Here is a 16,003-nt window from a genome sequence, read left to right as displayed (position 1 = left end):
AGAGAAACTACAAGTGCTCCTATATGGTCAGTGGAGCTGATAAGATTAACAGTTGGTCATAATATTGTGACATGACTGTGTAAAAGCACGGCACACAACATACAAAACAATGTTGTAATTGGTATATACTATACAGTATAAATGTCTTGTATAATCATGTGTATAACCATGAATTCTTACATGTCTAGTTGCACAGTGCTGGAAAAACATTGTCTAGATTCAAGTTACCTGTAATTGTTTAGAATCATATGGAATGCTTATGGAATGCTCCTTTTTTTTGTAGAGGAGGAGTCGTCAGAGAGGCAGATAGCTACTGTGGGCCCAAAGCCTGGCTTAATGAGACTGGGAAATCTTGCCAGCACCGTCTGGAGACGGGGTTATGCGCAGACAGCCACGCTGCTCCAGCGAGCCAAGAGTCAAGGTCAGCAGCTGGCCACACGCCTCCCCAGTGTGACCCCTCTGGTAAGATCCAAATAGAACTTTGCCTCTCAGTTTAGCTTTGTAAATTAAACATGGTGAGACTTCAGTGTTTTGGTTCAGAGTAAAAATAATAATTAATAACAATTTGCTGGTCGCAGAGGGGTCCATAGCGCTCCCACTATGATTGGGAGATCGCTGGTTTGAATCTCGGTCATGCAGCTTGCCATCAGCTGCCAGAGCCCTGAGAAAGCACAATTGGCCTTGCTCTCTCTGGGTGGGTAGACGGCCTTCTAGGGTGATGTCAGTCAGCACAAGGCATCTGTAGGGTGATGTATCAAAACCACTCTGGCTACTTGGCAAAGATGCATCAATAGCAGTTCGAAAAAGGTTGGTGGCTGACTACACCTGTATCGGAGGAGGCATGTACTAGTCTTCACCCAGCTTGTGTTGTGGCATCTCTAGTGATGTGGGATATACATATATATATACGTATATATATATATATATATATATATATATATATATATATATATATATATATATATTAGACTATAAACAAATAAAAAATCAAAAAGTGTTAGATGTATAGAGAGTTATGAACCGATATGTTCATTGCTATCTTGGCAGTAATTTGCCAACACAGGCGCACCTCCAACATGCGAACACCCCCCGCTTGTTATGCACACATGGGCACATCACAGTGCACCAACCCGGAGTGCATGCCAATTGTCAAACTTTCACATCTACAATAAACAGAATGAACAAGTGTGAACGATCAGGTCAGTTTCCTCTGCTGAGAAACATTTGACACGTCCTGATAGCTGCACTCCTGAATTAGCAATCTGCCAAAAGGGAATGGCAAGAGAAACGCCTATTCCTGTCATTATGATAGCAAAGACACACTGTCTGGCACATCCCTAATCAAGCTGCATGGTGCACTAAAATAGGGCCCTTTGTCTTTTCGACTATTAAACTTAAAATCTAAAATAATTAAAATTATTTTAGATTTTCATAAAACTTATCTCTTCTTAATGAGAAAGAATAATCATATATTTAATTGCTTTCTTAAAAACATCTACTGAAAATAGAATATTACCTGACATTATTTATAATTTTGATAGGAACTGTATAAATTATGGTATCTGCAAAATAATTTATTGAATGTCGGCAGGAAAGAACATTTGAAAAGTCTGAGCTTCATAAGGTCATATAATTTAGGAATACTTTCACTGGCATGGGCAGAGCTGCTGTCTACACTGAGTGATGCATTCTGGTGCAGAGCCTGTGTCTCCAGCGGTTTGACGTCAAGTGTCTTAATGGAAATGATTTACTTCTCAGCTCTTAAAAGTCTTCACAAAAGGTTCTACATTTAGAATCACACCGGATGATGATGGATCTGACAGAGACACTGACCATGACACTACTTATCACACTCAAGTGTGGGGAACGTGTGCATGCATGCCTGTTGTGTAATTATTCAGGTCACAGGGTCATTAAACATTTATTACATACTCCATATGTAAGGTAGTTCTAGAAGAAAGGCAAACAATCAAGAAACAAATTGATAAAATTGCTTTTAAATATGTTAGTAGGTCAGTAGGGGCATTTATATGACTAAAATGACAAAGGTACTAAGTCGTATCTAGGCCATGTTTTCATAATACAGCAGAAAACAATGTGCAGTTGTACAGTTACTGAATAGTGAACAGTTACAGTATAATGAATAAAAAGAAATGATTAGACAACAAATAAATTCCAGAAAACTCTGATGGCAAATAAGTTAAGTACTATATTATTAATTATAAAGAATAGGGTTACCAGTACAATAAAATACTAAATCAAGCCTACAGCATTTGAAAATACATATTAAAAAACATGTTTATCAGAATACAATGACATGACAAAAATCATGTGACAATGTAATTTCCCTGTGAGATGTGTGTGTGGGGTCTCATGCACTGAATGTGGATTTGATTTTGGCCACATTTGTTAAGTTCATTTTAATTGATAATTTATTTTAATGAATTTCAAGAAAAGTGAAAAAGTGAATAATCTGATAACTACAAAAAATTATATTTGTCAGAAATTCAATCAACATGTTTACATGCACTTGTATAATCAGATAATTATAACATTCAGGGTTTACATAAGTCAGGCAAATAATTGGATTTTTATCCAACCAATAGTCTCACAGGATTCACATAAGACAAACATCAAACTTTACTGACAACTATGTATCTTCATTTTTATGTATTTAATACTATTTTAATATGCTCATCTTCTTATAGCTTTAGCTATATTATTTAAAAAAATAGAGGCACATAATTATTTAAATAACAAATGTAAAAAAAACAAAATACATCTCATTTCTAAGCTCTCTGTATCGGATTTCATAATCAGATTTCTTAAGCATAATCTGATCTAAGAAACTGGCATATGCCATTAACATGACCACCTAAATATTCAGATACCTGGCACATCTAATAGGACATGTATACAGCTCTGTAAAAAAATAAGAGACTCCTTAAATTTTGAGTTTCTTTGATTTTACCAAATTGAAAACCTCTGGAATATAATCAAGTGGGAGATGGATGATCACAAGCCATCAAACCAAACTGAACTGCTTAACCTTTTGCACCAGGAGTGGCATAAATTATCCAAAAGCAGTGTGGAAGACTGGTGGAGGAGAACATGCCAAGATGCATAAAAAACAGGGTTATTCCACCAAATAAAAACCAAAATTTTTATGAATACGAACTTGTTTTCTTTGCTTTATTTGAGCTCTGAAAGCTCTGCACCTTTTTTTTATTTAAGCCAGTCCTTATTTTCTGCAAATAAATGCTCTAAATGACAATATTTTAGGGGGAATTTGGAACAAAATTTCAGTAGTTTATAGAATAAAACAACAATGTTCATTTTACTCAAACATAAACATATATACATAGCAAAATCAGAGAAACTGATTCAGAAACTGAGGTAGTCTCTTATTTTTTTCCAGAGCTGTATATATAATATGATAAATAGTTTTAAAAAATTGACTTGACTTGATTGATGACTTGATTGCGCTTTAAAGTAAGAATCTGTTCAAAATAAATACATCACCGGTCAAATTCTTTTTAATATAAAATATTAATATCTAAACAGCCTAGAAATTTAGCAAATGAACAAAATGATAAATGTACAAATGTACGAAAAGTGGAAAATTTGAAAATGTATCGCAAAAACCTGCTGTCTAATCCCGTATCTACACAAGCAGTGTTGCCAGATGTACGTTTGTTATCCCCTGCTACTGTAAGATGCCTTTTAACATCCCCCAGCTCAACCCAGGAGCTCAATTTAGAGACCTGCTGAAAGATTTTATTAAAGACATTCTTAACATTCATCACACGTCCCCTCTGACTACCCCTCCAGAACCATAATGTGGAAAGAAATGGTTTAGACTAGGAGGTTTTAAGTGCTGTTATACAACATGTTCATCTGGCAGTGCTGGCTGATTGCCAGATCTTTAAGGACTTGGACTAATATGGAGCCTGCTGTCCTCATGGTGTGGGGATGTCGTGTGCCATTCTAGATCCTAGCATGAGCTCAGTACCTGGAGCGGAGAGGGAAACAAGGACGAGTTCTTACGCAATTTACTGAAGCCAGAAAATACCCAGAGCCCCTCAGAGTATTATGACCACCTCCTTGTTTCTACACCTATTGTCCATTAAGTGTGGTAACATGGAGGTGGTGAAGGTCATAATATTGTGTCTTGACATTATAACACATAACACATGTTTTATTACTATAGATAATTTGCCAGAGCAGCTAATAGTGTACCTTCATACCTCTATAAACTGCGTTAGTACCTGTATGTGATTAAACCATTTTGTACTATGTTTGTATAAATATTTCAGAACTTGTTTACAAATATAAACACCTCAGTTTAAGAATTGACAATAACATTTCTTCTAGTATTTGTATATTTGTATGTTTTGCTATATTGCCAACCGTGGCTTAATTAGATCCTATAGCATCAAGGGAGCATTAAATTCATTTCCTGAATTTAATTTCCTGAATAGATTCATTAACAAAATCTTACTGGATTATTAACAGGCTGCTGAAATGTGTTTGGTTGCTTATGAATGGATGGATGGATGGATGCTGAATAAGTGTGATGCAGAATAATAAATTGGCCTTTACTTACTGTATACCTAATTTCCTTATAGAGAAAAATGTATCCTATTGTATTATACTGAGTTTTATTTGTATTATACTAGGGGTGCACCAATGTGGGAATTCTGTGATGACAATATTCTATATACACATTTGTAACTTACAGAGAGACTAGACACCCCACGGTTTAACTTTAAAACTGGTAAAAATAAATAAAAACTAGCATAAATCAATGGAATATAAAGTGTCATGGCCAGTGTTGGCCAATTGTGGTTGTGCGTCCTGTGTGTCGTTTGGTCCTGTTTCCATACACAATAAATGCCCAGCAAGTATCGGATTGAAATATTCTAAAAAAGCAATTTCTGTCTGATACTGATATAATTCTGATATGATTGTGCATGCCTATATTATACAGTATGTACAGTACTAATGAAAAGTTTGGAAACACCTTATATTAAGTGTTTTTGTCATTATTTTAAAATGTTCTGCATTGTAGATTAATACTAGTCATTTTAACTATTAAACAAAAACATATGGAATTATGTAGTAAACACAAAAGTGTTAAACAAACTAGAACATGTTTTATATTTTACATTTTTAAAAGTATGCTTGAATTTTGTGTCCTCTTAATGTGTTGGAGAGCGTCAGTAGTGTTGTGAAGAGGTAGAGTTGATATACAGTGAATAGCCCTATATATATGTAACTATGTAACAAAGCAACAAATAAATAACAACAGTTACTGTAAGTTACTGTTAGTTAGAATCTACCTAAATGTAAAATTTTGATTTGTTTTAAATTTTTAAGTTACTACATGATTCATTATGTGTTCCTACATAGTCTGGGTAAATACTTAGTATTTACTAGTATTTATTTCAATTTTGTAGAAAAAAAATTTTAAACATTGAATAAGAAAGTGTTTCCACACTTTTGACTGGTACTGTGTATGTAATGATATAAGTCACTGAAGGCGAGGGCAAAGAGTGCTTTATTTGCCAGCTTGGACCTGGCAAAGCATGGCACCATTGTGCTCCGGGACTCTCTGGCTACAGCTAGGCAGAAAGTGCTGGACAGCATCTCTAATTATGGGCTGGTGAGTCAGGCGTCTCTCGGCCTGATTCAGTTTGCACGTGCATCGAAGTCTGGAGGTCCTGATCATGCGGAGTCTTCACGTGTGTGAGCTCCGCCCTTTACACACCCACCATAAACACACAAACACACACACACACACATACTCACACTCACATGCTAACCCAATCTCCCATTACTTTGGTGATTACATACCAGCTGTGCCCAGGATGCAGCAGGTGGATATGGCTTTGTTTGTTGTAGTTTCTGTGCTTTGGGCAATGGCTGTTAGTGGAAATAGAGGAAGAGCCTCACATTTGTAGAGTTAGATTTTAGAAAGGTCCCTAGCTAAAGAGGATCTAAAATGAGTCTGTTGATCAGTTTAGGATGTTGTTTTAAGTTAAAAACATGTGTTCATCCTCTCCATCTCAGTGAATGAAAGGAAGTCCTAGTGACTGGGTGGGATAATTGGCCTAGCAAAACTGGAAAAAAATGGGTACGAACAACTGAAGCTGCAGTTCAGGTAGAAAGTGTTTTGTTTCTAAACTGAAAGCCGAAGCATTTCTGAGTGGAGAAGGGATTAAATATTGTGTTTGATGGTACCAGTGTGCTGGAACGACCATCCTTGCCAAGCCTAATATATTCATTCTAAAAACTGGGGTGACGGGTCACTTTTCGCAGGAGTTCTTCTGGCCATGTCAATCGTCTTTACGTATTCACGTCACACGTACAGCCTCTGAAAGAGGATCCGGCTCAGTTTTACTGAACGCGAGTGGCTGGTGGAGCAATGAAGACTTCAGAAGGGGAAGCTCAGAGCTCAGTAGCTCATTCACTCATAGTAAAAACAAAGAGTGGAGTTGAAGTGAAGTTTCTGATTGAGCGCACTCTCTCTCTATCTCTCTGAATGAACATAACCTGGAATCGTATTCATCCGCTCTAAAAGGAGACCGCATCACACCCGCCCAGTTTAAAAAGATTCTTCCACATGCTCTGTGCAATTACCCATTCTCACCAGAGAGGGCCCTAAATCTCCAAAATCCCAAAACTAACCAACATCACCTTTAAATTAAAATCAAAACTATGTTACTAAAAATGTATAATTTGTGACCTGTAACTTAAACATTTACAGAAAGTGTAAGAAAATAAATGGAAATAAAAATTTGTTAAAATAGGGTTGTCAAGGTTTTTTAAGTCTTAAAGACCAAGTCTGATTGCACATTCATGTCAGTGAATTTATGTGAGTCTTTATGAGTCTAAGCATCTGGTGGTTGCCAAGGTGTTGCTATGTTTTTTGCTAATACATTTGACTAAGTATTAGAGTCCAAATTGTGGACTAAATTGAGGCTAAATGGTGTAATGCAAATACATGTGGTGAAAAGAGGGATATCTAAAAACCTTCGGCTAAAATGTGGGGTGTGACAGAGCTGAATATTCATCAGCCTTTCTTTCCTGGGGAAAATGTACAATGATTTACTGAAAAATGTGAGTTGGTTATAAGTTTATAAAGCATGTAGCACAACTATGCTATTAGTTCTGTGATTGTGCCAAATTTGCTGTTTGTGGCTCCAAAAATGTGACCTATAGAGAATTTTTAAATTTTGGCATAAAGCAAATGGACACATTTTAATACATACCTATGGGAGAGTTTTTTGTCCACTGTAGTTTTGTTCAAAAGTTTAGTGCTCTTATTCAAAAGCTTAACCTTCAAGCCATTTACTCCCGTTAAGAATGGACAAGTCAATACTTTATATATTTCAGAGGTAAATAAAAAAAATCAGGTGTCATAGTAATATTAAAAAGAAGAAGAATATGAATATAGTTTGCAATCACACTAATGCAATTAAATAAATGTACAAAAGCTCTTGTTCACTTGTAAAAGGTTGCTTTTAAGAACACAAACTGTTCTCTTTCAGAAGAACTGTTGTATTAACACAGCATAAATATTACATAAATGTTTATACACCCTCAGGGAATATGTTCCCCACAGGACACAGAGCTGTATTTCAGCAGTTCCAGCCTGTGTACTCTGAGAACAGGAGTTTTATGACTCTGACGTGTTCCATGTCCCTGCCGTCCTGTGAACTTCCTGTGTTGTCTGAAAAGTGACAGGCCTTTTCCTATTACTCAGTTAAGATCTTGATTTAACTGCAGAAAAGTTTTGTATCTTGCTAAATGGAAGCCTTTGATTTCCCTCATATTAATTTTCTTTATATATGTGTCCTTTACAGTAGAAATCTTTCATGTTTTTAAAATGATAGAAAACAGGTGCTGCTGTCTGTAAAAATACAGACATTTTTATTGCTTTGAGTTTTTAAGTACAGTGTTGTTGTTCACATGAAAAAAAAAATATTACACACTTACAGAGAGTGTATTACCCCAGATATATTGGGATAAATTATATCATAGCATCACTATGGCAAAGTACCAAAGTCAGGCCATAGTCCCACTGAGCGACAAGCAGTAGTTCATCAAATTTGATCAAAAGCTTATTGGTGGAGACCCTTATTCACCTTCCAGCCCAACATAGGAGAGCAAAACACGCTTCACCAAATGGAACCACCACAACCTCTAAATCTAAATATACAAATAAAATACAAACATACATACACAAAACGACATAATGCCCCAAACTAAATTTAAATATAACCACAAACAATGAAGAAGTGCAGCCAAACGCAGGGGGTAGACAAACACAGATACTTAACAACATTTATTAATCAAGTGGTTAAGTTTGCATGATTTACGAGGGAAGAGCATTGTTAATAACAGGAAGGCAGCAAAAAATTAAAACATACCAAAGTGAGGGTCATATACAAATCATATACAAGTAAACACAACAGATAAAGGGCTAGGCAATAAGAGTAGTATAAATGCAAAAATAAGGTCGGCAACGGTAAACAAAAGATAATTATGACAAGACAAGAGAGCGTTCCAAAAATGCAAAAACGGCTCGGTAACTAAAGGAAAAAACTATCAAAGAAATGCATTGTAGAAGAGCTAGAAAACTACATACAATACTTGGCGAGAAGCATCAGAAACAGAGGGATATTTATACTAACAAGATCAGGTGTGGGTAATCAGAAGCTCGGAGAGCATGAACGCAGTAGCCTCATGTGATCAACGGAGAGTCCGTAAGGTCCGGTGTGAGTGCATACTGGAAGAAGTCTTTAGTGTGTGAATCAAAGTTCAGAACAGGTAGACTGACAGCATGCTTAGTGCCACAATATTATTGTCATTTTAGACCATTTTATGACACTAATATAGTGATGAAATAATAGCATAATAATGCAATTTTTCACTTTCAAAGAGCCATGAATGTTTAAAAATTAAGACTTTAGAAAAAAAATTGAAATTCTAAGACTTTAGAATTGGATTTTTAAAATGTTAATGTAAAAAAATGCTCACATATAACGTAAATAAAACCCCTGCGTTTAAACAAAGTTGACAAACTGACTTGATATTGGGCTTTTCTCAGACTACAAACTCTGTTTTGAATGGATTGTGGTTTTTAATTCATAGATCGGGATGTTTTTTCTGATCAGTAAATAAGATTAAAAGGAAGACAAATTTGTTCTCCACTGAAACACCAATATGATATCACTTCAGATGGGTGGTCATGCTACTCTCAGTGTATATCAGATTAGTGATGTTATTAATTATTTACTCTGTTTTCCTATGAGGCTTGATAGTTTAGCATATTTTATAATAGCTTTGCTTTTGAGTTTGAGTCAGACAAGGTAAAAAATGACAGACTGAAATCTAAGGCAGCAGTTCTGCAGCTGTGCACAGGGGTCAGGCACGGCTCGCACGAAGGCCCAGAACCATTCTGTGATGCATGGTTTACAACAGACGCAACACATGTGTTACGCAGTTAAAACAGTTTATATTTGTCTTGCACTGCAATACAAGGTACAGGTGTCCGTGTATTGCTTCACTGTATAGTGTGGAGGAGAGGAGTTGTTCTTACTGTTATAATTTAACTATGGCAGTTAATCTCAACTCAGCAGAACTGCACCTGTCTCAGTACACTGTGTGTGTATGGAGGCATGCTAATTGATGCATATTTTACGTGCATGCTTTGCACTCTTTCCCCACTCACTACATGTCATCTGATTTTGCATAAAGGTGTTTCTCGAAATTATTGTAATACTATGGCCTTTTCTCAATACGGAGTACACAAGTTTGGACTCCTGTACTTGGGCCAGAACAGACTTGGTAAGTTTGGCTCGGGAGGAAGCAGGACATTTATTCTGTAATTGGGACAGCTGCGTACTTGATGACGTCACTTCCTTAACAAATAAACTACATATCTAAAGTCTAAACCTGTATATTCTCGTCTAAAAATAACTTTAAACTTTATTTTATCACACAGCAGTACTGTTTTGAAAATTTGTAACTTACAAGTATGTACTTTCTCTTCTGCCGATACTGGTGTGTGGTGCATTATGGGTTATTGGAATTAAAAAAGTCCACACAAGTCACTTTCCATGCATCCTTGATTATGTGAGAGGAGTAAGAACTCATCTGGGTATTTGTATTGTATTTGGCTAACTGCAAACTACTAAATGGAATAGTACTTAGGCTGTGACTGATGACGTTTCCCGAGTCCACAAGAATACAAGTACAGACAAGAATGCAGATTGAGAAACGTCCCATGTTTTAGGCAACAGACAGGAAACCATTTGGTATAATTATTATTTATTATTACCGAGTGTAATAATAAATGAGAGAGTAACACCTCATATATTGTCAACTGACATTCAACTAAATGTGCATTAAAGGCAAATTAATTCTTAGTTGAATGTATTGTCTATTGTATGTAACTTAGACCTAACCCTACAACCTAACCTTAACTTTTAATAGTTAGGTTAAACGTTTTTACATTAAGGTTAGAGTTTTAGGGTTTATTAAGGGTTTATTTTAAGTTAAGTAGTATTAGGGTTTGGTGTAGGGTTAATTTTTGTGTATCTCTTGAACCTAGTCTACATACTAGCTATAGATACTTTGAAGTAAACAACAAAGCACTGTTGTAAGTCGCTTTGGATTAGGACATCTGCTAAATACCCTAAATGTAAATTGAAATGTAAATTCCCTTGAGAGTCATTTACATTTACATTAAAGTGATACCAATTTTCTATCAATTCCAGTTTGTCTGTATAAACCATTGACTGTAGAAAATCATGAACAGAGCAGCATCTTTCCAAAGTGAAGTCACAACAGGTTTAGTGCCTCTGCTGGATGATTCCAGTATGACGTGTAGTTACAACCATCCCCACTTTTCAATTACAGAACAGTCTATTTATTATCTTATCCATCTCCAGGGTCTAAATCCAACAGCCAGTTTATTCTGTATGAGCTTACTGTTTATTATATGGAGTAGCTGAAATATAGTCAAACTTAGATAGTTGATCATAATATTATTGATAATGTGGTTTTGTGCTGTTGCACTTACAGGCTTACAATGCTAGTGATGGGGGCATAATGCTCCCCATGCAAATAGAACTTTAACTTTAGAATATTTATTTCAATAGACCTGTTTATATAGACAGTACCTTAAGTTAGTTCTCTGGGTGCCGCCATTTTGAAATTAAGTAACGATAAATCAGCTGACGAGCACAAACGTAAAAGAAGTCTGAGACAACAGGGTTTTGTAAAGGGGTTTTTGGGTGGATCAACCAAATGAATAAGCGAGTCTGGCTCTGCCTGTGATTTCTGCTGACTCTTCTCTGATTACAAATCCAACAACATAGTGGTTAATTTTGGAAGGAACTACAATGTTTAGTTTTTTTTTACAGTCTTTGCTATACACCTGCACAGGTTATCACAGTTTTTTTTCTGACTACAGATGTTACCTTGCAGTAATAACTGAATGCTATAGTCTCTATAGTTGTGTAATGTGTTTGTTTGGGGTAAAAGCCAGCTGGAAAATCCTTTTTTTTTATGTTTAATCAAAATGTGCATATTTAGTTAGTAAGCCTCTGTGTCTGCCGATTTAAAACCAGGCAACCATAATAGTTAGTGATCTGTCAAATTCATTTTAATAATTGCTGAACTATTTGTAATGGTTGAACTTATAACTTGTATAACTCTGACCCAAGCCTTTTGTAGCATATTTGCAGTTTCTCAGTTGTTACCTGGCATGTCTTTGCCTTTCAACAGCATGAACGTAAACAACCAAATGTGCTGAGAGTTTTGCCCTGACTTGTCACCCTAAATACTTGGCATGGTGGCTTCAGGTGCCAGTTCTGACATGATTGTGGACAAAGTAAACCTCCAAAACAGCAACAAAACAAACAATATGGCTTTGCTTGTCCTTAATTTACCAATATATTTAGGGGTGGGTGTTATGTAAGCAGAAATCTCTGAATTAATTCAAATTATAGTGATATTATTAAGTCAAAATAAAACATTTTATTTTAGTCAAAGTAAAAATACTAAATAAAATGCATACCTTAGACAGCCAACCTGACTGAGTGAGCATAAAAGATGCTATGACTTAATGGGCAAAAAATTAAAGGCGGTATACATTTGTCTCTAATATTGTCTAATTTGGTCAAATTACTGGTAATTTTTCAGTACTTTAAGTATTAAACCAAAATACCAAATATTTGGTGCTGCAGTCCATTTAAAAAGTACCTTGAACCAGTATATGCCAACCTAAATGGTTCAGTATTTTGGTTTGTTTAACAATTTTAAGTGTTAGTATTGGTTAGTAACAATTTTCAATGTAGGAAAAAGATAAAAATAAAAACATTGCATGAGAAGATGTGTCTAAACTTTGTACAAAAGATGTCATATTTCGGGGTCATACTGTCTGCAATAAACTAAAATGTTAGAATATTGCCCTTTTTTATTTGTAGTTTCCATGGTGTCCCAGTGTTTTCTGATATTTTTTTAGGTTTCTCAAAAGTTATTTTATAGTGTTACGCAAGCTAGAAAACAAGGAACCTAATCAAAAAATTAGCCAAGGTCTATGCCTTACATCTAAGAGAGAAACAAATAACACTTTATTGTCAGTTAGAATGTCACGTCTATGTCACGTCTGTTAGCAACATTTGACATTCAAACTGTTTAACTGGCTCAATTAATAAAATACATTGCCCATAATGCACGTGTGACAACAGGTATTTCTGCACTATCAATTAGATCAGTGCTCCACTTTTCACCAGTGCTGCAGTGTGACTGGCCCAGGCTTGACCTCAGAGAGCCCTGCTACCCTCAGATTTCATGCCAGCATGCCAAAACAGTAACACACTGATTACCCCAGTTCCCTTCAGTGTCTGATGCTGCTGGGGTTCTCTGAGGACTTCAGCATGTGGAAAATGGCTGCAGATTTGTTTATATGACACAAGACATTTTGTGCTGAAGTTGAATTTTCCCTTTAATGCATGAATGTTAAGGTACTGAATGTTAAGCCAGTGCAAACGTCTGACTACATTACAGGTGTGGAGGTTTGGTCTGGTTTCATAGTTTTGCACAAAGGCAACAGAATCGTGTTGACAGATGTACTACACAGGCACACAGTGAACACATGTAAAAGGCCCAGATTTCCTAAGTCTGTTTAGCTCTGGCTGTGTCTGTGATGGGAAGAAATGGAATTGTATGTGACTACACTGATAAACAAATTAAAGGCAGTCTGGATTCTATTAAAGAATTATTGTATAATGAAGTAGCTGTAGATTTTTCACATCTTTTATCAGTGCCAATGCCATTGCATACCAATTATACAACTTTGAATTTATACACTGATTATCACTACTAATAATAAATGGTCAGTCTTAACATTTTTGTGTATTGTCTTTAGATCATTTTTGATCATTTGGGCAAGGGCATACAGAATGTTTAGACTGCACAATGGTTAAGTCTTATACATTTATCAGGATACCTTATCAGGATGTAATTAAAAGCTGGCTATATTCTGTTATAGTTACAGAAAAAAAAAACAGTTACAGTGTTTTTCATGAATGTAAAATATTAAAAAAGGCTTAATAAAAGGGATGGAGTGAGGAGCTATGGTGCTAAATGTAAAATACAGCATAGATATGAAAACAACCAAACCAGACATGGGCAAAACTAAAGAGGAATAAACCAAAAGATAAAGCAGAAATCCCACACAACTAAAGCTAATAAGAGAAATTCTCAGTATGCAACAGAATAGGTAATACTTAGCAAAATGTTTACCGGGTGTAATAAGTAAACAGGTTTTTATAGTATTGTGAACAGGTGACAATGATTACTATTCTGGTGATGAGGAATTGGGAAAAATGTTCATGAATGGTTATAGGAAATGCTAGGATCAATAAAGTAGTATCTATCTTGACTAGGCTCATTTTTCTTTTCTTTTTACTGTTAGGCACAACAGCATGCTTGTTTAGGATGAACCTACTGTTTCTATGAACTTTTACATTAGATGGAGAATACAGCTTCTTGAAAAATCCAGCTTAATAATAGCTTTTGTTGGTAGCTGCATTTAGGTTGACTTTTTAATGGTCAATGTGGTCATGCAGTCAAACGATTAAGCTACCTGGTTAATTAGATCCTGTCCAGCATACAATATGTTGCATTTGCTTTTACCAAAAAGCATTAACGTGTAATAAATCAGTACTCGGCTTTAGTTTCTTTAATAAGTAAAAAAAAAAAAAAAAAAAAACAGTTGGGTCATTCTTAAACAAAAACATAACCTATGCTAGTCATCTTGACCAGCTTTACCAGCCTTTTTAACATGATACACATGCTCAAGCTACAAAATCTGGATTAAAAAATATATATATATATATTTAACTGATTGTAAATTGATAAATTCACTTTTTATGCGTTTAACGATATAATTATAAAATTAACACAGCTTATAAATATCCAGTGTCTCAGTGACTACTGGTTAAATGCATGATGAAGCTTTGCTTTTCATTGCGCTGTACAGTCTGAGCAATGTCAAGACATAGCAAAGGGCCGTTGTTTTTTTTTTTTATCAACAAAGGGGTATATTCCACAGAATAGGTGGAGCACGGCCGTTACGTGCTCCGCAGGGGATACTTTTGTACTCTGCTGGGGAGTTCAGTAGTGGCACAGGGTAAACTGGATGGTTGGGATTTTTGAGCTGTTAATGCAATTCCTTCTATTTTACTTACTCAGAAAGGTCCACTCAGGCCCAAATGTTTTACAGTTCACAAATTCCTGACCCCCCGCAGAGCACGACTAAGCCATTATAGCAGTGGTAACAGCCAGAATCAGACTTGACCACAGTGCCCCAACCTCGGCTCTAGTGAACGATTAATTACATAGAACTCTTGGATGATGGCAGTTTTTGTTGAACAATAAAGAACTCATGGACAGCATAGCTATACTAAATCACTGTCATCACATTTATTTTCATCCTCACGTTCAAGTATTGCTTTTTTAGAGGAACATGTACTGTGGGTGTACAGTACATGCAGTGACTGATCCAAATTAGTTTACCAGTGTACATTATGGAATGTAATTCTGGTCTCTATTTTGTTACCCATGTCCTCAAATAACCCTTTTATGACCTCATCTGGCATGAGAATGAAGACAGACTGTGTTTACAGGGGGAACAAAAACATGTTTAGTATTGAACTGATCTTTAACAAATCTAAGTCTTTCCGTTAAGAGATCTATTGTTTCATAAACTCGGTTCATACATGATGTATGAATATCATGCCCCTTTTCTAGAGCCTTTGTTAAATATGAGCATGTGCACATTGGTAAAAATACATCTTAAGGGCTTCATGTGTTAATTAAAGGAGAACTCCTGTGTAAAATGAACTTTTGGTGTGGTAAAACATGATTAAAAAGTATTAACATCCGTTCTCCCTCAGCTTTCTGAAATACAGTACTTTTGTGCTTTTTGCCCAGCATTCTTTACAAAGACGGGGAATATTTTGCACCTAATAAATCACTTTTTACACCAGGCTCAAAGTAGCTCCACACTTCCTTGGTAGAATCCAAAGAGCTCTGTCATTTAAAACCAGGCATTAATAACTTTAAAATTGCACAAGAAGTTAAAAAACGCTCTTTACACACTACACTGCACAAACACATAAAGAGGCAAGAAATTCAAGTAACTAACTCTTGACAAGTTCAGCACAGCTGTTAACTGAAATCCAATCCAAGAGGTTTCTACCTCATAAAACTGACTCAAAAAATACCTATATGTGATTGTCTTCCATTTGTTTTTCTTCATAGCGTGGACTGTTTTATTTAGTATTAATCTACAATAGAAAACATTGATAAATAACGAACATTCCCAGCTATGCAGGTACTTTTCCATATCATTTGAATACAATATAATAGCTAACATAAAATAAAATATTTGCAACAAATATTCTATAAAAATATGTTGTAC

General features: G+C 35.6%; 1 protein-coding gene across 1 annotated transcript in view; it reads left to right on the top strand.

Annotated features, from left to right (window-relative positions):
• plin1 (perilipin 1) overlaps positions 1–16,003 on the top strand; it is a 39,627-nt gene that overhangs the window by 17,799 nt on the left and 5,825 nt on the right. The window contains exon 6 of the mRNA XM_049483615.1: positions 284–462. Coding sequence (XP_049339572.1) covers positions 284–462 — 179 coding nt within the window. The remainder of the gene's footprint in view (positions 1–283; positions 463–16,003) is intronic.

Source organism: Astyanax mexicanus, chromosome 9, assembly GCF_023375975.1.
Source record: "Astyanax mexicanus isolate ESR-SI-001 chromosome 9, AstMex3_surface, whole genome shotgun sequence".
Classification (NCBI taxonomy): Eukaryota; Metazoa; Chordata; class Actinopteri; order Characiformes; family Acestrorhamphidae; genus Astyanax; species Astyanax mexicanus.
The sequence above is the reverse complement of the archived record's forward strand: the minus strand, read 5'-3'. Positions and strand labels throughout refer to the sequence as shown.